Genomic DNA, 27011 nt, shown 5'->3' with positions numbered 1-27011 from the left:
ATAACAGGTTGTAGTATAGCCTCTGCAGTATAGCCTCTGCAGTATAACAGGTTGTAGTATAGCCTCTGCAGTATAGCCTCTGCAGTATAACAGGTTGTAGTATAGCCTCTGCAGTATAGCCTCTGCAGTATAACAGGTTGTAGCATAGTCGCTGTAGTTTAGTCGCTGTAGTTTAGTCGCTGTAGTTTAGCCGTTGTAGTATAGCAGCTGTAGCATAGCCGTTGTAGTATAGCAGCTGTAGCATAGCCGTTGTAGTATAGCAGCTGTAGCATAGCCGTTGTAGTATAGCAGCTGTAGCAGTTTAGCCGCTGTAGTTTAGCAGCTGTAGCATAGACGTTGCAGTTTAGCAGCTGTAGTTTAGCCGCTGTAGTATAGCCTCTGCAGTATAACAGGTTGTAGTATAGCCGCTGTAGCATAGCCGTTGCAGTTTAGCTGTCACAAAGCGTAGCACTAGCAAGCAACAACATGGGCAGCCTGGGAATCCATCTTGGGCAGTCAGTATGAATCTCACTGGCCATCTTAGTGGGAAAAACTGGTTGCAAATGGCATGTTTCATGATGTCATGGTCAGGTTGTGCTATATGCTGATTGGATAATGAATGATGTTATGCTTATGTCTTTTTACAACCCGAAAAATACGTCTTTATATGTAGTTGTGATCTGGTTCTGGTTATTTAACCAGATCACAACCAAAATATAACATCTTTCTCCTGATTTCTTGATGTCGTCATCGTTGTAATCTGGTTATTTAACCAGATCACAACCAAAATATAACATCTTTCTCCTGATTTCTTGATGTCGTCATCGTTGTAATCTGGTTATTTAACACCTTCTTAACCAGAAAAACAGTTTACAATCAGAAAATGACATAATGTGCCAGATTTAGCCTTTTAGTCTGATCTAGTCCATGTACAGTGCGGTCCAGGTCGGTCCCGTCCAGTCTGGTCGGTCCCGTCCAGTCTGGTTCGGTCCTGTCCAGTCAGGTCGGTCCCGTCCAGTCTGGTTCGGTTCAGTTCAGTCAGGTCGGTCCCGTCCAGTCAGGTTCGGTCCGGTCCAGTCCGGTCCAGTCTGGTTCGGTCCAGTCCAGTCAGGTCGGTCCCGTCCAGTCTGGTTCGGTCCAGTCCAGTCAGGTCGGTCCCGTCCAGTCAGGTTCGGTCCAGTCCAGTCAGGTTCGGTCCAGTCCAGTCCGGTCGGTCCGGTCCAGTCAGGTCCGGTTCAGTCCAGTCCGGTCGGTCCGGTCCAGTCCGGTCGGTCCGGTCCAGTCTGGTTCGGTCCAGTCCAGTCTGGTTCGGTCCAGTCCAGTCTGGTACGGTCCAGTCCAGTCAGGTCTAGGCACAATGTGAGAGCGTCAGTTTGATAAGTCCCTCTGTGTGCATCCTATAGAGCAGTTTAAACTCTGCTGGCAGCTGGTGGGACTCCTGCCACTTGGTGGTGAACTTGGTACCCTTCTTGTCGTAATAGTGATAGGGCAGCTCCTTGCCCGTGTTGGGGTCCCAGCCAAAGGGCCAGAAGCCGTACAGGTGGATCTCCTCACACATGGACGAGGCCAGAGTGTACATGAGGATCCCTGTGCTCAGACGCTTCGGTGACAACTGCTTGGTCTTCCAGTATCTGCAGCACAGACCAACAGAACAGACAGGGTTAGAATGGATACTGGTTACTGTTAGAATGGATACTGTTAGAATGGATACTGGTTACTGTTAGAATGGATACTGTTAGAATGGATACTGTTAGAATGGATAATGGTTACTGTTAGAATGGATACTGTTAGAATGGATACTGTCAGAATGGTTACTGTCAGAATGGATACTGTCAGAATGGATACTGTTAGAATGGATACTGTTAGAATGGTTACTGTTAGAATGGATACTGGTAGAATGGATACTGGTTACTGTAAGAATGGTAACTGGTTACTGTTAGAATGGATACTGGTTACTGTCAGAATGGATACTGTCAGAATGGTTACTGTCAGAATGGATACTGTTAGAATGGATACTGTTAGAATGGATACTGTTAGAATGGATACTGTTAGAATGGATACTGGTTACTGTTAGAATGGATACTGGTTACTGTAAGAATGGTAACTGGTTACTGTTAGAATGGATACTGGTTACTGTTAGAATGGATACTGGTTACTGTTAGAATGGTTACTGTTAGAATGGATACTGATTTCTGTCAGAATGGTTACTGTCAGAATGGGATACTGTTAGAATGGGTTACTGTTAGAATGGGTACTGTTAGAATGGGTACTGTTAGAATGGGTACTGGTTACTGTTAGAATGGATACTGTTAGAATGGATACTGTTAGAGTGGATACTGTTAGAATGGATACTGGTTACTGTTCGAATGGATACTGTTCGAATGGATACTGTTAGAATGGATACTGGTTACTGTTCGAATGGATACTGTTCGAATGGATACTGTTAGAATGGATACTGTTAGAATGGATACTGTTAGAATGGATACTGTCAGAATGGATACTGTTAAAATGGATACTGTTAGAATGGTTACTGTTAGAATGGATACTGTTAGAATGGATACTGTTAGAATGGTTACTGTTAGAATGGTTACTGTTAGAATGGTTACTGTTAGAATGGTTACTGTTAGAATGGATACTGTTAGAATGGATACTGGTTACTGTTCGAATGGATACTGTTCGAATGGATACTGTTAGAATGGATACTGTTAGAATGGATACTGTTAGAATGGATACTGTTAGAATGGATACTGTTAGAATGGATACTGTTAGAATGGATACTGTTAGAATGGATACTGTTAGAATGGATACTGTTAGAATGGATACTGGTTACTGTTCGAATGGATACTGTTCGAATGGATACTGTTAGAATGGATACTGTTAGAATGGATACTGGTTACTGTTCGAATGGATACTGTTCGAATGGATCCGCTACAAGACCATGGTGCTTGCCTACGGAGCTGTGAGGGGAACGGCACCTCAGTACCTCCAGGCTCTGATCAGGCCCTACACCCAAACAAGGGCACTGCGTTCATCCACCTCTGGCCTGCTCGCCTCCCTACCACTGAGGAAGTACAGCTCCCGTCAGCCCAGTCAAAACTGTTCGCTGCCCTGGCCCCCAATGGTGGAACAAACTCCCTCACGACGCCAGGACAGCGGAGTCAATCACCACCTTCCGGAGACACCTGAAACCCCACCTCTTTAAGGAATACCTAGGATAGGTTAAGTAATCCCTCTGTTAAGTTTTAGATGCACTATTGTTAAGTGACTGTCCCACTGGATGTCATAAGGTGAATGCACCAATTTGTAAGTCGCTCTGGATAAGAGCGTCTGCTAAATGACTTAAATGTAAATGTAAATGGATACTGTTAGAATGGATACTGTTAGAATGGATACTGTTAGAATGGTTACTGTTAGAATGGATACTGTTCGAATGGATACTGTTAGAATGGATACTGTTAGAATGGATACTGTTAGAATGGATACTGTTAGAATGGATACTGGTTACTGTTCGAATGGATACTGTTCGAATGGATACTGTTAGAATGGATACTGTTAGAATGGATACTGGTTACTGTTCGAATGGATACTGTTCGAATGGATACTGTTAGAATGGATACTGTTAGAATGGATACTGTTAGAATGGATACTGTTAGAATGGTTACTGTTAGAATGGATACTGTTCGAATGGATACTGTTAGAATGGATACTGTTAGAATGGATACTGTTAGAATGGATACTGTTAGAATGGATACTGGTTACTGTTCGAATGGATACTGTTCGAATGGATACTGTTAGAATGGATACTGTTAGAATGGATACTGTTAGAATGGATACTGGTTACTGTTCGAATGGATACTGTTCGAATGGATACTGTTAGAATGGATACTGTTAGAATGGATACTGTTAGAATGGATACTGGTTACTGTTCGAATGGATACTGTTAGAATGGATACTGTTAGAATGGATACTGTTCGAATGGATACTGTTAGAATGGATACTGGTTACTGTTCGAATGGATACTGTTAGAATGGATACTGTTAGAATGGATACTGTTAGAATGGTTACTGTTAGAATGGTTACTGTTAGAATGGATACTGTTCGAATGGATACTGTTAGAATGGATACTGTTAGAATGGATACTGTTAGAATGGATACTGTTAGAATGGATACTGGTTACTGAATGGAATGGATACTGTTCGAATGGATACTGTTAGAATGGATACTGTTAGAATGGATACTGTTAGAATGGATACTGGTTACTGTTCGAATGGATACTGTTCGAATGGATACTGTTAGAATGGATACTGTTAGAATGGATACTGTTAGAATGGATACTGTTAGAATGGATACTGTTAGAATGGATACTGGTTACTGTTCGAATGGATACTGTTCGAATGGATACTGTTAGAATGGATACTGTTAGAATGGATACTGTTAGAATGGATACTGTTCGAATGGATACTGTTAGAATGGATACTGTTAGAATGGATACTGTTAGAATGGTTACTGTTAGAATGGTTACTGTTAGAATGGTTACTGTTAGAATGGATACTGTTAGAATGGATACTGTTAGAATGGATACTGTCAGAATGGATACTGTTAGAATGGATACTGTTAGAATGGATACTGTTAGAATGGATACTGGTTACTGTTAGAATGGATACTGTTAGAATGGATACTGTCAGAATGGATACTGTTAGAATGGATACTGTTAGAATGGATATTGTTAGAATGGATACTGTTAGAATGGATACTGTTAGAATGGATACTGTTAGAATGGATACTGTTAGAATGGATACTGTTAGAATGGATACTGGTTACTGTTAGAATGGATACTGTTAGAATGGATACTGTTAGAATGGATACTGTTAGAATGGATACTGTTAGAATGGATTCCGGCGCCGACTGAGATGGCCGCCTCGCTTCGCGTTCCTAGGAAACTATGCAGTTTTTTGTTTTTTTACGTGTTATTTCTTACATTAGTACCCCAGGTCATCTTAGGTTTCATTACATACAGTCGAGAAGAACTACTGAATATAAGATCAGCGTCAACTCACCATCAGTATGACCAAGAATATGTTTTCCGCGACGGATCCTGTGTTCTGCCTTACAAACAGGACAACGGAATGGATCGCATGCAGCGACCCAAGGAAACGACTCCGAAAAAGAGGGAAACGCGGCGGTGTTCTGGTCAGACTCCGAAAAAGGGCACATCGCGCACCACTTCCCAGTATTCTTCTTGCCAATGTCCAGTCTCTCGACAACAAGGTTGATGAAATCCGAGCAAGGGTGGCATTCCAGAGGACATCAGAGACTGCAACGTTCTCTGCTTTACGGAGACATGGCTTACTGGGAAAACGCTATCCAGGGCGGTGCAGCCAACGGGTTTCTCCACGCATCGCGCCGACAGAAACAAACATCTATCTGGTAAGAAGAGTGGCGGGGGCGTATGCCTCATGACTAACGGGACATGGTGTGATGAAGGAAACATACAGGAACTCAAATCCTTCTGTTCACCTGATTTAGAATTCCTCACAATCAAATGTAGACCGCATTATCTTCCAAGAGAATTCTCTTCGATTATAATCACAGCCGTATATATCCCCCCAAGCAGACACATCGATGGCTCTGAACGAACTTTATTTAACTCTTTGCAAACTGGAAAACATTTATCCGGAGGCTGCATTCATTGTAGCTGGGGATTTTAACAAAGCCAATCTGAAAACAAGACTCCCTAAATTTTATCAGCATATCGATTGCGCAACCAGGGGTGGTAAAACCTTGGATCATTGTTACTCTAACTTCGCGACGCATATAAGGCCCTGCCCCGCCCCTTTTGGAAAAGCTGACCACGACTCCATTTTGCTGATCCCTGCCTACAGACAGAAATTAAAACAAGAGGCTCCCACGCTGAGGTCTGTCCAACGCTGGTCAGACCATGCTGACTCTACACTCCAAGACTGCTTCCATCACGTGGACTGGGACATGTTTAGTATGCGTCAGATGGGAATATTGACGAATACGCTGATTCGGTGTGCGAGTTCATTAGAACGTGCGTCGAAGATGTCGTTCCCATAGCAACGATAAAAACATTCCCTAACCAGAAACCGTGGATTGATGGCAGCATTCGCGTGAAACTGAAAGCGCGAACCACTGCTTTTAATCAGGGCAAGGTGTCTGGCAACATGACTGAATACAAACAGTGCAGCTATTCCCTCCGTAAGGCTATCAAACAAGCTAAGCGTCAGTACAGAGACAAAGTGGAATCTCAATTCAATGGCTCAGACACAAGAGGCATGTGGCAGGGTCTACAGTCAATCACGGACTACAAGATGAAATCCAGCCCAGTCACGGACCAGGATGTCTTGCTCCCAGGCAGACTAAATAACTTTTTTGCCCGCTTTGAGGACAATACAGTGCCACTGACACGGCCTGCAACGGAAACATGCAGTCTCTCCTTCACTGCAGCCGAGGTGAGTAAGACATTTAAACGTGTTAACCCTCGCAAGGCTGCAGGCCCAGACGGCATCCCCAGCCGCGCCCTCAGAGCATGCGCAGACCAGCTGGCCGGTGTGGTTACGGACATATTCAATCAATCCCTATACCAGTCTGCTGTTCCCACATGCTTCAAGAGGGCCACCATTGTTCCTGTTCCCAAGAAAGCTAAGGTAACTGAGCTAAACGACTACCGCCCCGTAGCACTCACTTCCGTCATCATGAAGTGCTTTGAGAGACTAGTCAAGGACCATATCACCTCCACCCTACCTGACACCCTAGACCCACTCCAATTTGCTTACCGCCCAAATAGGTCCACAGACGATGCAATCTCAACCACACTGCCCTAACCCACCTGGACAAGAGGAATACCTATGTGAGAATGCTGTTCATCGACTACAGCTCGGCATTCAACACCATAGTACCCTCCAAGCTCGTCATCAAGCTCGAGACCCTGGGTCTCGACCCCGCCCTGTGCAACTGGGTACTGGACTTCCTGACGGGCCGCCCCCAGGTGGTGAGGGTAGGCAACAACATCTCCTCCCCGCTGATCCTCAACACGGGGGCCCCACAAGGGTGCGTTCTGAGCCCTCTCCTGTACTCCCTGTTCACCCACGACTGCATGGCCACGCACGCCTCCAACTCAATCATCAAGTTTGCGGACGACACAACAGTGGTAGGCTTGATTACCAACAACGACGAGACGGCCTACAGGGAGGAGGTGAGGGCCCTTGGAGTGTGGTGTCAGGAAAATAACCTCACACTCAACGTCAACAAAACTAAGGAGATGATTGTGGACTTCAGGAAACAGCAGAGGGAACACCCCTATCCACATCGATGGAACAGTAGTGGAGAGGGTAGCTAGTTTTAAGTTCCTCGGCATAACATCACAGACAAACTGAATTGGTCCACTCACACTGACAGCGTCGTGAAGAAGGCGCAGCAGCGCCTATTCAACCTCAGGAGGCTGAAGAAATTCGGCTTGTCACCAAAAGCACTCACAAACTTCTACAGATGCACAATCGAGAGCATCCTGGCGGGCTGTATCACCGCCTGGTACGGCAACTGCTCCGCCCTCAACCGTAAGGCTCTCCAGAGGGTAGTGAGGACTGCACAACGCATCACCGGGGGCAAACTACCTGCCCTCCAGGACACCTACACCACCCGTTGTTACAGGAAGGCCATAAAGATCATCAAGGACATCAACCACCCGAACCACTGCCTGTTCACCCCGCTATCATCCAGAAGGCGAGGTCAGTACAGGTGCATCAAAGCTGGGACCGAGAGACTGAAAAACAGCTTCTATCTCAAGGCCATCAGACTGTTAAACAGCCACCACTAACATTGAGTGGCTGCTGCCAACACTGTCATGCTGGTAAAAGAGGACCCAAAAGCGACTTAACAGAAGCAGAGTTTAATAATGTTCAAAACGGAATAACTGACATCCTCTAGATTTGTAGAGGGGAAAACAACTGGAGAAGCGGCCACAGACTGCAGGTCGCCGGTAGGCGCAGGCCGTAGTCGACTGAGACACCTGCTCACACGCAGCGTCTGATGAAGGCACAAAACACGACAGAACAGGGTGATACACAATCACGGCAAAAAACACGACAGGACAGGGCGAAACGCAATCACAGCATGGTGAATACAATATAAGGAACCGACGGAACAGGAACGGATTACAAAGGAATAAATAGGGAATCTAATCAGGGGAAAGGATCGGGAACAGGTGTGGGAAGACTAAATGATGATTAGGGGAATAGGAACAGCTGGGAGCAGGAACGGAACGACAGAGAGAAGAGAGAGCGAGAGAGTGAGAGAGGGAGGGGGAGAGAGAGGGATAGAACCAAACAAGACCAGCAGAGGGAAACGAATAGCATGGGGAGCACAGGGACAAGACATGACAATAAATGACAAACATGACAGTACCCCCCACTCACCGAGCGCCTCCTGGCGCACTCGAGGAGGAATCCTGGCGGCAACGGAGGAAATCATCGATGAGCGAACGGTCCAGCACGTCCCGAGACGGAACCCAACTCCTCTCCTCAGGACCGTAACCCTCCCAATCCACTAGGTATTGGTGACCCCGTCCCCGAGAACGCATGTCCATAATTTTATGTACCTTGTAAATAGGTGCGCTCTCGACAAGGACGGGAGGGGGGAGGGAAGACGAACGGGGGTGCGAAGAAAGGGCTTAACACAGGAGACATGGAAGACAGGATGGACGCGACGAAGATGTCGCGGAAGAAGCAGTCGCACAGCGACAGGATTGACGACCTGGGAGACACGGAACGGACCAATGAACCGCGGAGTCAACTTACGAGAAGCTGTCGTAAGAGGAAGGTTGCGAGTGGAAAGCCACACTCTCTGGCCGCAACAATACCTTGGACTCTTAATCCTGCGTTTATTGGCGGCTCTCACCGTCTGTGCCCTGTAACGGCAAAGTGCAGACCTCACCCTCCTCCAGGTGCGCTCACAACGTTGGACAAACGCTTGAGCGGAGGGAACGCTGGACTCGGCAAGCTGGGATGAGAACAGAGGAGGCTGGTAACCCAGACTACTCTGAAACGGAGATAACCCGGTAGCAGACGAAGGAAGCGAATTGTGAGCGTATTCTGCCCAGGGGAGCTGTTCTGCCCAAGACGCAGGGTTTCTGAAAGAAAGGCTGCGTAGTATGCGACCAATCGTCTGATTGGCCCTCTCTGCTTGACCGTTAGACTGGGGATGAAACCCGGAAGAGAGACTGACGGACGCACCAATCAAACGACAGAACTCCCTCCAAAACTGTGACGTGAATTGCGGACCTCTGTCTGAAACGGCGTCTAACGGGAGGCCATGAATTCTGAATACATTCTCAATAATGATTTGTGCCGTCTCCTTAGCGGAAGGAAGTTTAGCGAGGGGAATGAAATGTGCCGCCTTAGAGAACCTATCGACAACCGTCAGAATCACAGTCTTCCCCGCAGACAAAGGCAGACCGGTAATGAAGTCTAAGGCAATGTGAGACCATGGTCGAGAAGGAATGGGGAGCGGTCTGAGACGACCGGCAGGAGGAGAGTTACCAGATACTGTGAGAGTTAAAGGTAGTGTCTCAAATTTGATACTGGGAAGATGACTACCATCTAAGGCAAACATGGGCGTAGGCCTGTCTAACGGTCTGAAAGGAATGTTATGTTTCCGAGCCCATGCTTCGTCCATGAAACAACCCTCAGCCCCAGAGTCAATCAAAGCACTGCATGTAGCACCCGAACCGGTCCAGCGTAGATGGACCGACATAGTAGTACAAGATCTAGATGAAGAGACCTGAGTAGTAGCGCTCACCAGTAGCCCTCCGCTTACTGATGGGCTCTGGCCTCTTACTGGACATGAAATAACAAAATGTCCAGCAACTCCGCAATAGAGGCACAGGCGGTTGGTGATCCTCTGTTCCCTCTCCTTATTCGAGACGCGAATCCCTCCCAGCTGCATGGGCTCAGTCTCAAAGCCAGAGGAGGGAGATGGTTGCGATGCGGAGCAGGGAAACACCGTTGATGCGAGCTCTCTTCCACGAGCCCGGTGACGAAGATCTACCCGTCGTTCTATGCGGATGGCGAGAGCAATCAAAGAGTCCACATCTGAAGGAACCTCCCGGGAAAGAATCTCATCCTTAACCGCTGCGTGGAGTCCCTCCAGAAAACGAGCGAGCAGCGCCGGCTCGTTCCACTCACTAGAGGCAGCAAGAGTGCGAAACTCAATGGAATAATCCGTTATGGACCGTTCACCTTGGCATAAGGAAGCCAGGGCCCTAGAAGCCTCCTCACCAAAAACTGAACGGTCAAAAACCCGAATCATCTCCTCTTTAAAGTTCTGGAATCTGTTAGAGCAATCAGCCCTTGCCTCCCAGATAGCTGTGCCCCATTCTCGAGCCCGGCCAGTAAGGAGTGAAATGACGTAAGCAACCCGAGCTCTCTCTCTAGAGTATGTGTGGGGTTGGAGAGAGAACACAATCTCACACTGCGTGAGAAAGGAGCGGCACTCAGTGGGCTGCCCGGAGTAGCAAGGTGGGTTATTAACCCTGGGTTCTGGAGGCTCGGCAGGCCAGGGAGTAACAGGTGGCACGAGACGTAGACTCTGGAACTGTCCAGAGAGGTCGGAAACCTGAGCGGCCAGGTTCTCCACGGCATGGCGAGCAGCAGACAATTCCTGCTCGTGTCTGCCGAGCATGGCTCCTTGGAACTCGACGGCAGTGTAACGAGCGTCTGAAGTCGCTGGGTCCATTCCTTGGTCGGTTCCTTCTGTCATGCTGGTAAAAGAGGACCCAAAAGCGACTTAACAGAAGCAGAGTTTAATAATGTTCAAAACGGAATAACTGACATCCTCTAGATTTGTAGAGGGGAAAACAACTGGAGAAGCGGCCACAGACTGCAGGTCGCTTCGGGTAGGCGCAGGCCGTAGTCGACTGAGACACCTGCTCACACGCAGCGTCTGATGAAGGCACAAAACACGACAGAACAGGGTGATACACAATCACGGCAAAAAACACGACAGGACAGGGCGAAACGCAATCACAGCATGGTGAATACAATATAAGGAACCGACGGAACAGGAACGGATTACAAAGGAATAAATAGGGAATCTAATCAGGGGAAAGGATCGGGAACAGGTGTGGGAAGACTAAATGATGATTAGGGGAATAGGAACAGCTGGGAGCAGGAACGGAACGACAGAGAGAAGAGAGAGCGAGAGAGTGAGAGAGGGAGGGGGAGAGAGAGGGATAGAACCAAACAAGACCAGCAGAGGGAAACGAATAGCATGGGGAGCACAGGGACAAGACATGACAATAAATGACAAACATGACAAACACACTGTCATTGACACTGACCCAACTCCAGCCATTTTAATAATGGGAATTGATGGGAAATGATGTAAATATATCACTAGCCACTTTAAACAATGCTACCTTATATAATGTTACTTACCCTACATTATTCATCTCATATGCATATGTATATACTGTACTCTACAACATCGACTGCATCCTTATGTAACACATGTATCACTAGCCACTTTAACTATGCCACTTTGTTTACTTTGTCTACACACTCATCTCATATGTATATACTGTACTCGATACCATCTACTGTATGCTGCTCTGTACCATCACTCATTCATATATCCTTATGTACATGTTCCTTATCCCCTTACACTGTGTATAAGACAGTAGTTTTGGAATTGTTAGTTAGATTACTTGTTGGTTATCACTGCATTGTCGGAACTAGAAGCACAAACATTTCGTTACACTCGCATTAACATCTGCTAACCATGTGTATGTGACAAATAACATTTGATTTGATTTGATTTGATTTGATTTTTACTGTTAGAATGGATACTGTTAGAATGGATACTGGTTACTGTTAGAATGGATACTGGTTACTGTTAGAATGGATACTGTTAGAATGGATACTGTTAGAATGGATACTGTTAGAATGGATACTGTTAGAATGGATACTGTTAGAATGGATACTGGTTACTGTTAGAATGGATACTGTTAGAATGGATACTGTTAGAATGGATACTGTTAGAATGGATACTGTTAGAATGGATACTGTTAGTATGGATACTGGTTACTGTTAGAATGGATACTGTTAGAATGGTTACTGTTAGAATGGATACTGGTTACTGTTAGAATGGATACTGTTTACTGTTAGAATGGATACTGTTAGAATGGGTACTGTTAGAATGGGTACTGTTAGAATGGATACTGGTTACTGTTAGAATGGATACTGTTAGAATGGATACTGTTAGAATGGGTACTGTTAGAATGGATACTGTTAGAATGGATACTGTTAGAATGGATACTGGTTACTGTTAGAATGGATACTGGTTACTGTTAGAATGGATACTGGTTACTGTTAGAATGGATACTGTTAGAATGGTTACTGTTAGAATGGATACTGGTTACTGTTAGAATGGATACTGTTTACTGTTAGAATGGATACTGTTAGAATGGGTACTGTTAGAATGGGTACTGTTAGAATGGATACTGGTTACTGTTAGAATGGATACTGTTAGAATGGGTACTGTTAGAATGGATACTGGTTACTGTTAGAATGGATACTGTTAGAATGGATACTGTTAGAATGGATACTGTTAGAATGGATACTGGTTACTGTTAGAATGGATACTGTTAGAAAGGATACTGGTTACTGTTAGAATGGATACTGTTAGAATGAGATACTGTTAGAATGGGTACTGGTTACTGTTAGAATGGATACTGTTAGAATGGATACTGGTTACTGTTAGAATGGATTGGAGTGTGTGCAAGCGTTTATGTGTGTGTGTGTGCACGCGTGTGTGCGTGCATGTGTGTGCGTGTATGGGTGTGTGCGCGTGTGTACGTGCGTGTGCGTGTGTGCGTGCATACGTGTGTGTGTGCGTACGTGTGTGTGTGTGATTATGTGTGTGTGTGTGTGTGTGCGAGCGTTTATGTGTGTGTGTGTGTGTGTGAGTGCTGTACATGCTCCTGTACTAAGTTGTAAACCAATTTAAACCATTGATGCATTATCCCAAAATGAAATGATCCCCTCATCAATGGACACTGGTGTTTAATGCAGACGGAGCTTGTTAAATGAAGATATTCAGTGCGAGCAGGTTACTTTAATGGGGTTGAGGGAGATGATAGTACAACCAGACTGTGTCCCAAATGGCACTCTGTTCACTTTCTAGCACACTACTTTTGACAAGAGCCCAGAGAGCTGTGGTCACCAGGGACCATAGGGCTGTGTTCACCAGGGCCAAGAGGGCTGTGTTCACCAGGGCCAAGAGGGCTGTGTTCACCAGGGCCCATAGGGCTGTGTTCACCAGGACTCATAGGGCTGTGTTCACCAGGTCCCATAGGGCTGTGTTCACCAGGGCCCATAGGGTTGTGGTCACCAGGGCCCATAGGGCTGTGTTCACCAGGGCCCATAGGGCTGTGTTCACCAGGGCCCATAGGGCTGTGTTCACCAGGGCCCATAGTGTTGTGGTCACCAGGGCCAAGAGGGCTCTGGTCACAAGGTAGTGCACTATATAGGGAATACTGGTTCAGACCGCCACGGCCTGGTGGGATAAGCCCCGTCCTGTCAGCCTGCGGCCACAATGACCATACCTGGCTTGCAGTCCTCCGTCTTAGCAGTAGGTTCCAAGCCCTGTCAGGTCCTAGGTTTCCTGCCCTGCTAGGCCCTCAGCCCCCTGACCTGGGGACCCACTGCTCCCTGACCTGAGGACCGACTGTTCCCTGACCTGGGGACCCACCGTTCCCTGACCTGAGGACCGACCGTTCCCTGACCTGGGGACCCACCGTTCCCTGACCTGGGGACCGACCGTTCCTTGACCTGAGGACCCTCTGGCCACTGCACGTGGGGAACCCCCTGACCTCGTCTCTGGGGCTTAGCCGGTCCTTGCCTCCAGATTCGCGACGAGCCTCACCCAGGTGTCCCAGTCTGTTCCACTATGGGAGCCATCGCGTTCAGCAGTGGTGAAAGAGTCACCAACCTCAGTGAGCTACCAAATACAGTTGTGGCAGGCGTGCCACATTCCTCCTTCAGCTGTAGCCAGCCTCCGGCATTATACTCAGCGCCCAAGGAAGGGCCCCAGCGGCCCTGCAACAGCTGAGTTAGTGGATCCTCTGCCACGACATTGTTCCCTCAACATTGTGCATTGTGACACTGGCTATCAGTTGCCCCTCTAATACGGACAGACTGTAAAAAAGGCCATGCCTGTGCACATGACTTTCCCCACAGTCTCATTAGCAAGTTCTGGTTCACGACCAAGTTGACTGTTTATTTTAGGAAGATTGTCGATGCATCCAAGAAGTGAGTTATGGGATTTATTGTCGGGAGGTTTGTTACCTACGATAAGATGATGATTGACTGCAAGCAATTGTCTTTAGGCCTAATTACCTCTGTAGTTGTATAGCACTTGCTGCAGCTTGTATATATCAGACACTCTAAAGACCGATGCCGGACAGGAGAAGCAGGTACGGGGAGTCAGACATTTGAATAAGACAGGAACAGCGTCAGCACACGGGAAACACGGACACATGACAGTCAATACAGCAGTGGGGAACACGGACACATGACAAACAATGCAGCAGCAGGGAACAGAGCTGGGAACTGACAAATATAGGAGAGGTAACAAACAGGTGACTGAGTGAGTCCAGGTGAGCCCAATATCGCTGAAGCGCGTGACGAGGGAAGGCAGGTGTAAGTAAATGATGGTGGCAGGAGTCCGTAATTCAGGGCATCCTGGCATCCACGAGCACCGGGGGGGTGGAGCAGGCGGGACAGATACCCTATTAGCATGTTGTCTATATTGCATTGGATGCCTGATCGTTTAGAGATGGTACATTCGTATAGCCTTTATGCGCACTTTAACACTTATTCATGCTACTGTTAAGCCATGGCAAGAGATTCTAGAAGTTTTAGACTGTCCTCAGTGAGATTTATGACTCTGAGGCATCTGAGGCACAGATCAGATAAGATCTACACATTAGGCCAGAGAGAGAGAGGGCAATAAATCGTGCCTTCCGAATGATTCGTTCTCTCTCTATGGCGAGACGGTTATACGTATCCCTGCTGTGTGTATGTAATGCCATTCTACCGGGCTATGTACAGATCCCGTGGTATTGTGGCATTACTATAGTTCATATACATATACTTACCGGTCAAAAGTTCTATGGAACCCTAGCAAACTTCACGGTCGTTTTAGTTGTTTCTTGTTTTTGTTGGCGACATCCAAAAGAAAAAGAAATGTACGCTCACCACGCTGCACCTTGGTCCAGTCATGTCCCTGACGATGTTCGTGACAGAACTACCCACCACCAAAGGACCAAGCAGCATGGCCAGGAGGAGCAGGGATCCTGGGACCGGGAGAAGAGGGAGTGGAGGACCTCATGGACATGGGAGGAGGTTATGGCAGGGGACAAGAGCCTGCCATGGAAACAGGCGGAAACAGGCGGAACAGCGGCAATACCAGGAGTCACGGCAATGAGGAAAGCACGAGAGGCAGCTCCAAACAATTTTTTGGAGGGGAGTGTGGCAGAGTCAGGGTTCAGACCTGAGCAAACTCCTCGTGCTCACCGTGGAGCGCACGGTGTCTCCAGTGCCCGGTGCGCTACATTCCAGCTCCCCGCATTGGACAGGCTAGAGTGGGCATCCAACCAGGACGAGAGGCATCCAGCCAGGATGGCTCAGCGCGCCTGGCCTACAGTGCATCTCTTCGGCCCATGATATCCTGCGCCGGCTCTGCGCACTGTCTCCGGTGCGTCTGCACAGTCCAGTGCGCCCTGTGCCAGCGCCCCGCATTTGCCTTGGCAAAAGTAACGACCCAGCCAGGATGGGTTGTGCCGGCTCTACGCTCGAGACCTCCAGTGCACCTCCACGGCCCAGTGTATCCGGTGCCTGCTCCAAGAACCAAGCCTCCAGTATGTCTTCCCAGCCTGGTGAGTCCTGTGCCTGCTCCCAGAACCAGGCCTCCTGCATGTCTCCCCAGACTGGTGAGTCCTGTGCCTGCTCCAAGAACCAGGCCTCCAGGGTGTCTCCCCAGCCTGGTAAGCCCAGTTGCAGCTCCACGCACCAGGCTGCCTATATGTCTCCTCATTCCAGTGATGATCTATTGCCCGAAGCCTCCAGTGATGATCCATGGCACGAAGCCTCCAGTGATGATCCATGGCACGGAGCCTCCAGTGATGATCCATGGCACGGAGCCTCCAGTGATGATCCATGGCACGGAGCCTCCAGCATTGATCCGCGGTCCGGAGCCTCCAGCGATGATCCCCAATCAGGAGCCTCCAGCGATGGTCTCCGGTCAGGAGCCTCCAATGACGTTCTCGAGTCCGGAGCCTCCAATGACGTTCTCGAGTCCTGAGCCTCCAATGACGGTCTCCGGTCCGGAGCCTCCAATGACGTTCTCGAGTCCGGAGCCTCCAATGACGCTCTCGAGTCCGGAGCCTCCAGCGAGGGTCCCCAGTCCGGAGCCTCCAGCGAGGTAGATGCCCATCTGGACCCTCCCCTATAGTGTCAGGTTTGCGGCCCATGTCCGCAGCTTTGGGGGGGGGGGGGACACTGTCACGCCCTGACCGTAGAGATCTTTTTATTATCTATGTTTGGTTGGTCAGGGTGTGACTCGGGTGGGAAACTCTATGTTCTGTGTTTCTATGTTTTGGCCGGGTATGGTTCTAAATCAGGGACAGCTGTCTATCGTTGTCTCTGATTGAGAATCATACTTAGGCAGCCTTTTTTCCTTTTGCATTTTGTGGGTAGTTGACTTTATTATTGGCCTGTATAGCCCTAGTAAGCATCACGTTCGTTTGTATTGTTTCTTGTTTTAGTTGGCGACATCCAAAATAAAAAGAAATGTACGCTCACCACGCTGCACCTTAGTCCGGGCATTTCCCTGACGACGTTTGTGACAGAACTACCCACCACCAAAGGACCAAGCAGCGTGGCCAGGAGGAGCAGGTATCCTGGGACCGGGAGAAGAGGACCTCATGACATTGATAAAATAGTCAAATAATTAGTAGGAAACAACTTTTCTAGCATTATCATGTCGTCAAATTTACTTTAAAAATATGGCAATGTTGTCATGAGCTAGCCAAATTCATCAAAAATAGTTAGCAAAGCTAACGTTAGCTAGCTAAAATCCAGTTGTCTCCCCGCAATCTTAGCTAGCTGACGTTATAATCTGGTGACATCAAAATGGTGACAAAGGGGTTTCCTACTAATTATTTGCCTCATATTAAACGCCAAGCCACTGCCTTTTGGATGAAACCGTCAACGCTCAATGACGATGCATTGAGTAGAATGCTGAGTTGGGTATCAGTTCAAAACGGACATTCAAAACAATATTGTGACGAAACATGCAAGCCATAAATACAGGGTAACATCCGCACTGAGCTAACGGGTAGAGCAGCCACTTTCAAGGAGCGGGAGTCTAACCCGGACGCTTATAAGAAATCCTGTATTCTCTCCGATGAACCATCAATACAGGACTAAGATCGAATCGTACTACACCGGCTCTGAGGCTCGCCGGATGTGGCAGGGCTTGCAAACCATTACAGACTACAAAGGGAAGCACAGCTGAGAGCTGCCCATTGACACGAGCCTACCAGACGAGCTAAATCACTTCTATGCTCGCATCGAGGCAAATAACACTGAAACATGCATGAGAGCATCAGCTGTTCTGGACGACTGTGTAATCACGTTCTCCATAGCCGATGTTAGTTAGACCTTTAAACAGGTCAACATTCACAAGGCCGCAGGGCCAGACAGATTACCAGGACGTGTACTCCGAGCATGCACTGACCAACTGGCAAGTGACTTCAATTACATTTTCAACCTCTCCCTGACCCACTCTGTAATACCAACATGTTTCAAGCAGACCACCATAGTCTCTGTGTCCATGAACACCAAAGTAACCTGCCTAAATGACTACCGAACAGTAGCACTCACGGCTGTAACCATGAGGTGCTTTGAAAGGCTGGTCATGGCTCAAATCAACACCATTATCCCAGAAACCCTAGACCCACTCCAATTTGTATACCTCCCCAACAGATCCACAGATGATGCAATTTCTATTGTACTCCACACGGCCCTTTCCCATTATTTTAGTATTTTGGCCACAATTGGCCCAGCGTCGCCCGGGTTTGGCCGGGGTAGGCAGATATTGTCAATAAGATTTTTTTCTTAACTGACTTGTCTAGTTAAATAAATAAATAACAGCATTTCACTGTAAGGTCTACTACACATGTTGTATTCGGTGCATGTGACAAATACTATTTGATTTGCTAGGTGTGTCCAGTGCTATGCTATGTGTATCCAGTGCTATGCTAGGTGTATCCAGTGCTTTGCTAGGTGTGTCCAGTGCTATGCTAGGTGTGTCCAGTGCAATGCTAAGTGTGTCCAGTGCAATGCTAGGTGTGTCCAGTGCTTTGCTAGGTGTATCCAGTGCTTTGCTAGGTGTGTCCAGTGCTATGCTAGGTGTGTTCAGTGCAATGCTAGGTGTGTCCAGTGCTATGCTAGGTGTGTCCAGTGCTATCCTAGGTGTGTCCAGTGCTTTGCTAGGTGTGCCCAATGCTATGCTAGGTGTGTCCAGTGCTATGCTAGGTGTGTCCAAGTTGTGATTCTATATTACTTGTGTTAATATGTAACTTGTGATCTGTTAAGAGCTTCCTCTTGAAGGACAATAAACATAAATCAATCAATCAATCAACCAACCAACAAATCAATCAATTTATCAATCAACCAATCACTCTGGTGTGTCCAGTCTTACCGGTTTATGTACTGCATGATGTTGCCAGGCCAGGCTAGCTGAACCTTCAGCTGTCCTCTGTGCTCCACAAAGAAGTCGACCAGTGTCCTGGTCACCGTGGCCGAGGTATGGAAGAAGAAGGCAGGGATCCAGAGTATGGCCCCGTCCAGCTTCTTCAGACTCAGGAAGAAGTTGTTCCTGTCCTGGAGGGTCAGCAGGTTGTTGTAGTACTTCTCCAGGATGCTGGGGTTAAAGGTCGTGAGGTTGGTCCTCCTCCCCACGTCCCGGCGGAAGATCTCAGTGGGAGCGAAGTTGCAGCGGAAGACGAAGTCAAACTTCTCGATCTCGGGACCACAACGACTCCCTGTGAGAATGCCGCTGTTCCCCACCACGGCGCACACATTGTAGTGCTTGTTGACGATGGGGGAGGCCTCGGGAAGCAGGGACTTGAAGTTCTCTCCGATAGAGAAGATGTACTTGTGGCTGGAGTAGTCATAGTGCATCAGCTGACCCACGCGCACGCTGCTCCGGGTCAGGGTGAAGTTGTGGGCGATATCGATGTGCTGAGAGATCTCTTTTCTGGAAGATATGGAGAGATCAGACAGGTGGGAGAAATGTTAGGCTACATTCCAAATCGCACCCTATGTCCTATGTAGTGTACTTAATTTGATCAGGACCCATATGGGAGATATAAGAAAGTTCAGGAAATAAATACAGTACCAGTCAAAAGTTTCAAATACACCTACCCATTCAAGGGTTTTTCTTAATTTTTTACTATTTTCTACATTGTAGAAATAATAGTGAATACATCAAAACTATGAAATAACACATATGGAATCATGAAGTAACCAAAAAAGTGTTAAACAAATCCAAATATATTTTATATTTGAGATTCTTCAAAGTAGCCACCCTTTGCATTGATGACATCTTTGCACACTCTTGGCATTCTCTCAACCAGCTTCATGAGGAATGTTTTTCCAACAGTCTTGAAGGAGTTCCCACATATGCTGAGCACTTGCTGGCTGCTTTTTCTTCACTCTGCGGTCCAACTCATCCCAAACCTTCTCAATTTTGCTGAGGTCAGGTGATTGTGAAATAGCCCTTACACAGCCTGGAGGTGTGTTTTGGGTCTTTTTCATGTTGAAAAACAAATGATAGTCCCACAAAGCGCAAACCAGATCCTCATTGACACACTAAATTCCCATAGAAATTGGATTCATAGAACTGTCAATGTCATTGAAAGCAAGTCTAACAAGCGGTAGATCAGTTCTATGTGCGCTATTTCTACGTTTCCCGTTCTTAAGTTTAGTTTTTGTGTACTTTAGGTTTTGTAAGCCAGCTTTAAACGGCTGAAAATACAATATTTTGGTTATGGAAAATATATTTCACAGCAGTTTAGATTGTACAATGATTCTCGTATTGTCAAATAAACTGAAAGTAGACAAACTATTAGAATATGAGCAACCAGGAAAAGGCAGAGCGATTTCTGCATATTGCACCTTCAAGAAGTGTCCATGTTGTCTTCCTTCTCCTCCACCAGTGGTAGCGTTCCCCCCCCTTGCACACTAGGAACCCCAAAATAAATGCCTGGTGACCTATGGAGGGTCTTACTGAATCCTGTATGCATGGAACTTGCTAACTATCCTTACAATCCAGTAATATCAATCAAATTCAATCAAATGTATTTATAAAGCACTTTTTACACCAGCAGATAATACATCCTAAACAACATTCCCTCTTAAAACCACTCCTAAACACTCCTAAAACAACATTCCCTCTTAAAACCACTCCTAAACACTCCTAAAACAACATTCCCCCCCCCAAACACTCCTAAAACAACATTCCCTCTTAAAACTACACCTAAACAACATTCCCTCCTAAAACCACTCCTAAACACTCATAAAACAACATTGCCTCTTAAAACCACTCCTAAACACTCCTAAACAACATTCCCTCCTAAAACCACTCCTAAACACTCCTAAAACAACATTCCCTCTTAAAACCACTCCTAAACACTCCTAAAACAACATTCCCTCTTAAAACCACTCCTAAACACTCCTGAACAACATTCCCTCCTAAAACCACTCCTAAACACTCCTAAAACAACATTCCCCCCTAAACACTCCTAAAACAACATTGCCTCTTAAAACCACTCCTAAACACTCCTAAACAACATTCCTTCCTAAAACCACTCCTAAACACTCCTAAAACAACATTCCCTCTTAAAACCACTCCTAAACACTCCTAAAACAACATTCCCTCTTAAAACCACTCCTAAACACTCCTAAAACAACATTCCATCTTAAAACCACTCCTAAACACTCCTAAAACAAAATTCCATCTTAAAACCACTCCTAAACACTCCTAAAACAACATTCCCTCTTAAAACCACTCCTAAACACTCCTAAACAACATTCCCCCCTAAACACTCCTGAACAACATTCCCTCCTATACCACTCCTAAAAACAGCTACTCAACATTCCCTCCTAAACAACATTCCCTACTAAACCACTCCTAAACACTCCTAAACAACATTCCCTCCTAAACAACATTCCCTCCAAAACACTCCTAAACAACATTCCCTCCTAAACCATTCTTAAAAACACCTAAACAACATTCCTCTTAAACTACTCCTAAAAACACAAACGATATTCCTACTAAACTACTCCTAAACAACATTCCTCTTAAACTACTCCTAAAAACACAAACAATATTCCTACTAAACTACTCCTAAACAACATTCCTCTTAAACTATTTCTAAACTACTCCTAAACAACATTCCACCCTAATACTCCATAGCTTATTGCCTGGTCTAATCTCGGCACCCAGAACCAAATCTGCTTCTATCATTTTAATATTAAGTTTTGTCACCACAGACCAAGCCTGGTGTGGGTCATGTTCATTAGGCCCCCCAAAAAGGAAGGTCACTACCTTAATGTGTCCAATAACAACACTAGTTTCTGATGTAAAACATTTTGCAACGTTAGTGCTTAATGAATAGGAACCAACTGTATCCTATAGACTACTTCACCTATGTTCTGTGAAAGCCGTTCTGTTACAGCGTTAAAACGTTTTGCAACGTTAGCGCGCGCTGAACAGTATCCATATGTATCCTATAGGCTACTTCACATCTGCTCTGTGAAAGCCGTTCTGTTACAGAGTTAAAACGTTTTGCAACGTTAGCGCGTGCTGAACAGCATCCAGATGTATCCTGTAGGCTACTTCACCTATGTTCTGTGAAAGCCGTCCTGTTACAGCGTTAAAACGTTTTGCAACGTTAGCGCGTGCTGAACAGCATCCAGATGTATCCTATAGGCTACTTCACCTCTGCTCTGTGAAAGCCGTTCTGTTACAGTGTTAAAACGTTTTGCAACGTTAGCGCGTGCTGAACAGCATCCAGATGTATCCTATAGGCTACTTCACCTATGTTCTGTGAAAGCCGTTCTGTTACAGCGTTAAAACGTTTTGCAACGTTAGCGCGTGCTGAACAGCATCCAGATGTATCCTATAGGCTACTTCACCTCTGCTCTGTGAAAGCCGTTCTGTTACAGCGTTAAAACGTTTTGCAACGTTAGCGCGTGCTGAACAGCATCCAGATGTATCCTGTAGTCTACTTCACCTCTGCTCTGTGAAAGCCGTTCTGTTACAGCGTTAAAACATTTTGCAACGTTAGCGCGTGCTGAACAGCATCCAGATGTATCCTGTAGACTACTTCACCTATGTTCTGTGAAAGCCGTCCTGTTATAGCGCCATTTGGAGGCGTTCTCCTGGATGATCTCGTTTAGGGCCTTGGTCAGAGGGGTGAAGGCTGGGTCCAGGTACTTCATGGCCAGCTGAGACCTGTGGACAGAGGCAAACACATTGATACATTGGTTGGATGATATTCTGGTGGCATTGTACTTGTGAAGGGATTTGACTGTGGCTGTGGGGATAAAACATGGAGAGTTATGGAACTGAGGTGTGAGAGATTGTTTTACTTGTACCGTATGGTTAGTATGCCAAGTTACATAAAGGTTCAATAAAATTTTAAATAAAAATGCTTGATTTCCAAATGGTATCCTATTGTCTATATAGGGCCTATTGGGCTTCATTAAATAGTACCCGCAAAACACCAGTCTCAACGTCAACAATGAAGAGGTGACTCCGGAATGCTGGCCATCTAGGAAGAGATGCAAAGAAAAAGCCATATCTCAGACTGGCAAAAAAAAGAAGAAAAGATTAAGATGGGCAAAAGAACACAGACACTGGACAGAGGACCTCTGCCTAGAAGGCCAGCATCCCGGAGTCGCCTCTTCACTGTTGACGTTGAGACTGGTGTTTTGCGGGTACTATTTAATGACGCTACCAGTTGAGGACTTGTGAGGCGTCTGTTTGTCAAACTAGACACTCTAATGTACTTGTCCTCTTGCTCAGTTGTGCACCGGGGCCTCCCACTCCTCTTTCTATTCTGGCTAGGGCCAGTTTGCGCTGTTCTGTGAAGGGAGTAGTACACAGCGTTGTACGAGATCTTCAGTTTCTTGTCAATTTCTCTCATGGAATTGCCTTCATTTCTCAGAACAAGAATAGACTGATGAGGTTCAGAAGAAAGTCTTTGTTTCAAGCCATTTTGAGCCTGTAATCGAACCCATAAATGCTGATGCTCCAGGTATTCAACTAGTCTAAAGAAGGTCAGTTTTATTGCTTCTTTAATCAGGACAACAGTTTTCAGCTGTGCTAACATAATTGCAAACAGGTTGTCTAATGATCAATTAGCCTTTTAAAATGATGAACTTGGATTAGCTAACACAACGTGCCATTGGAACACAGGAGTGATGGTTGCTGATAATGGGCCTCTGTACGTCTATGTAGATAGGCGTACAGAACTACAATATGCCGTTTCCAGCTACAATAGTAATTTAAAACATTAACAATGTCTACACTGTATTTCTGATCAATTTGATGCTATTTTAATGGACAAATATGTGCTTTTCTTTCAAAAACAAGGACATCTCTAAGTGACCCCAAACTTTTGAACAGTAGTGCATATAGTTGGAAGTTTACATACACCTTAGCCAAATACGTTTAAACTCAGTTTTTCACAATTCCTGACATTTAATCCTTGTAAAAATTCCCTGTCTTAGGTTAGTTAGGATCATCACTTTATTTTAAGAATGTGAAATGTCAGAATAATAGTAGAGAGAATTATTTATTTCAGCTTTAATTTCTTTCATCACATTCCCAGTGTGTCAGAAGTTTACATACACTCAATTAGTATTTGGTAGCATTGCCTTTAAATTGTTTAACTTGGGTCAAATGTTTTGGGTAGGCTTCCACAAGCTTCCCACAATAAGTTGGGTGAATTTTGGCCCATCCCTCCTGATAGAGCTGGTGTAACTGAGTCAGATTTGTAGGTCTCCTTGCTCGCACACACTTTTTCAGTTCTGCCCACAAATGTTCTATAGGATTGAGGTCAGGGCTTTGTGATGGCCACTCCAATACTTGACATTGTTGTCCTTAAACCGTTTTGCCACAACTTTGGAAGTATGCTTGGGGTCATTGCCCATTTGGAAGACCCATTTGCGACCAAGCTTTAACTTCCTGACTGATGTTTTCAGATGTTGCTTCAATATATCCACATCATTTTCATTCATCGTGATGCCATCTATTTTGTGAAGTAAACCAGTCCCTCCTGCAGCAAAGTAGCCCCACAACATGATGCTGCCACCCCCGTGCTTCACGGTTGGTATGGTGTTCTTCGGCATGCAAGCCTCCCCCTTTTTCCTCCAAACATAACGATGGTCATTATGGCCTTACAGTTCTATTTTTGTTTCATCAGACATTTCTCCAAAGAGAACATCTTTGTCCCCATGTGCAATTGCAAACCATAGTCTGGCTTTTTTATGGCGGTTTTGGAGCAGCCTTTCAGGTTATGTCGATATAGGACTCGTTTTACTGTGGATATAGATACTTTTGTACCTGTTTTCTCCAGCATCTTCACAAGGTCCTTTGCTGTTGTTCTGGGATTGATTTTGCACATTTCGCACCAAAGTACGTTCATCTCTAGGAGACGGAACACGTCTCCTTCCTGAGCGGTATGACGGCTACTTGGTCCCATGGTGTTTATACTTGCATACGATTGTTTGTACAGATAAACGTGGTACCTTCAGGCGTTTCGAAATTGCTCCCAAGGATGAACCAGACTTTTTCTGAGGTCTTGGCTGATTTCTTTTGATTTTCCCATAATGTCAAGCAAAGAGGCACTGAGTTTGAAGGTAGGCCTTGAAATACATCCACAGGTACACCTCCAATTGACTCAAATTATGTCAATTAGCCTATCAGAAGCTTCTAAAGCCATGATATCATTTTCTGGAATTTTCCAAGCTGTTTAAAGGCACAGTCAACTTAGTGTATGTAAACTTCTGACCCACTGGAATTGTGATACAGTGAATTTTTAGTGAAATAATCTGTCTGTAAACAATTGTTGGAAAATTTACTTGTATCATGCACAAAGTAGATGTCCTAATCGACTTGCCAAAACTATATCTTGTTAACAAGTAATTTGTGGAGTGGTTTAAAAACGAGTTTTAATGATTCCAACATAATATATATATATATATATATATATATATATTATATATATATATATATATATATATATATATATTATATATATATATATATATGTATATATATGTTTAGTTTCTGTGGAGAGGAAGGGAGGGCATCCAATGATACAGCCTGATACACCTTGGTTTCAACAAAGCGGGGAATGATTACAGGGTGGAAATGAATCTACCGCCACGTTTAAATCAGAACCAAGGACAGCTCCCTTGAGCGAGCCAGAGAACACAGCAGTCAGTGGCTATTGCGTCACAGCTGGACGTTCAGGACCTCTCTAGCTGAGCATCATACCACAGGGGCCTTGTGACAAAGCCTTTACAGCAGTACGATCATTACAACATGCGCTGTGCTTCTTGTTCATGACCAGATAGGATTAAATTCGGCTGTATTTCCGACCGGTGAGCTGGCTTGTTGTTGTATTCATTCATTTGGCTGAGATTCGACCTTGATATCAGGCTGAATTTTAAATGAAAAGGAAAAAAGGAAATGTGAAGACGTTGATTATTGATTATTGATTATGACCTTAGAACATGACGAGAGAACCGACAGATGCGTCGTTATGATTATGACCTTAGAACATGACGAGAGAACCGACAGATGCGTCGTTATGATTATGACCTTAGAACATGACGAGAGAACCCACAGATGCGTCGTTATCTTTATACTGTGACAGTATAGGCCTTTTGGTTTGTGGTGTAGCCGATTGTAGGCCAGCAGCCTATGACACAAGCCCCCCTAATATGAAGCCCCCCCCCCTGCTATTCTGGAAATAAAAACACACCATGATATGTTGCATGATAATAAAGACCGTTACGTGTGTGTATATGCTACAAGAACGTAAAACCGCACACTTCAGCAGGCTATTGCCTACGCACATAGCACACATTTCTATTGCGATATGTTATTGTAATACTTACCGAAATCCGGTATGAAACATATACATCCGAGAACCCCCTGAACTTGCGTATTTGGGGTTCGTGAATAAAAAATCTTTTTTTATTGACACGTAGCTGATCAATGAGAGTATGAGCAGAGCAACACTGAGCATCACCAACCCCAGGACGCTCGCTATGCGGACCATCTTTCCGAGTTGACATTCCCGTCTGTGCAACGACAAGGACAGCTATGTTGCTATTCAGCGGAGGAGAAGCGACATGTCGGTTGGCCTGTCATATTTTATTTTATACCCAGAGACAGTCAGATAGAATCTAAAAGAGGTAGCGACAGGCAGCATCAGAAAGGATTCTTGTTTTGAAGGTATGTCTCTGTTTCTTGGCTCAGAGCGGTTCTCATTCTCCCAATGCACCGGTCCTGCTCGGTTTTGGCTAGAAGGGATACAGCTTTTGTCAAAATGGACTTTTCGTAGCAGGTTTAGGAGAATTTACGCTACAAGTTGTTTTTACCTGCCCCAAAGATAGGATAATTAACGTGTCAGGTTAGGATAATTAAGTTAAAGTTAGGAAAAGGGTTAGGGTTAGGGTTAGCTAAAATGAAACAAAAAAATGTTTTGACAAAAGCTGTATCCCATGTAGACATGACAGTCCTGCTCGTTCCATTCCATCCCCTCGTTGCGAACATAGATCCAGAAGTAATAATGGCGCAGGGAGATGCATGCATTTTGAATCGAATGAATGAACCTTACTTCTTAATAAAGAACCAGTAAACTTAAA

General features: G+C 45.6%; 1 protein-coding gene across 1 annotated transcript; it reads right to left on the bottom strand.

Annotated features, from left to right (window-relative positions):
• Window positions 1-1253: 1253 nt before the first annotated feature.
• LOC123999442 (sia-alpha-2,3-Gal-beta-1,4-GlcNAc-R:alpha 2,8-sialyltransferase-like) lies at window positions 1254-26634 on the bottom strand. The gene is made up of 4 exons (XM_046305255.1): window positions 26259-26634; window positions 22459-22581; window positions 18763-19320; window positions 1254-1610 (listed from the first exon to the last, which is right to left on the bottom strand). Exons 1-4 carry the CDS (start codon window positions 26420-26422, stop codon window positions 1328-1330), a joined length of 1128 nt encoding a protein of 375 aa, XP_046161211.1. The 5' UTR covers window positions 26423-26634; the 3' UTR covers window positions 1254-1327.
• Window positions 26635-27011: the final 377 nt, after the last annotated feature.

The sequence above is a fragment of the Oncorhynchus gorbuscha genome, linkage group LG16 (genome assembly GCF_021184085.1).
Source record: "Oncorhynchus gorbuscha isolate QuinsamMale2020 ecotype Even-year linkage group LG16, OgorEven_v1.0, whole genome shotgun sequence".
NCBI lineage: Eukaryota > Metazoa > Chordata > Actinopteri > Salmoniformes > Salmonidae > Oncorhynchus > Oncorhynchus gorbuscha.
This window is presented reverse-complemented; position numbering and strand designations above follow the sequence as displayed.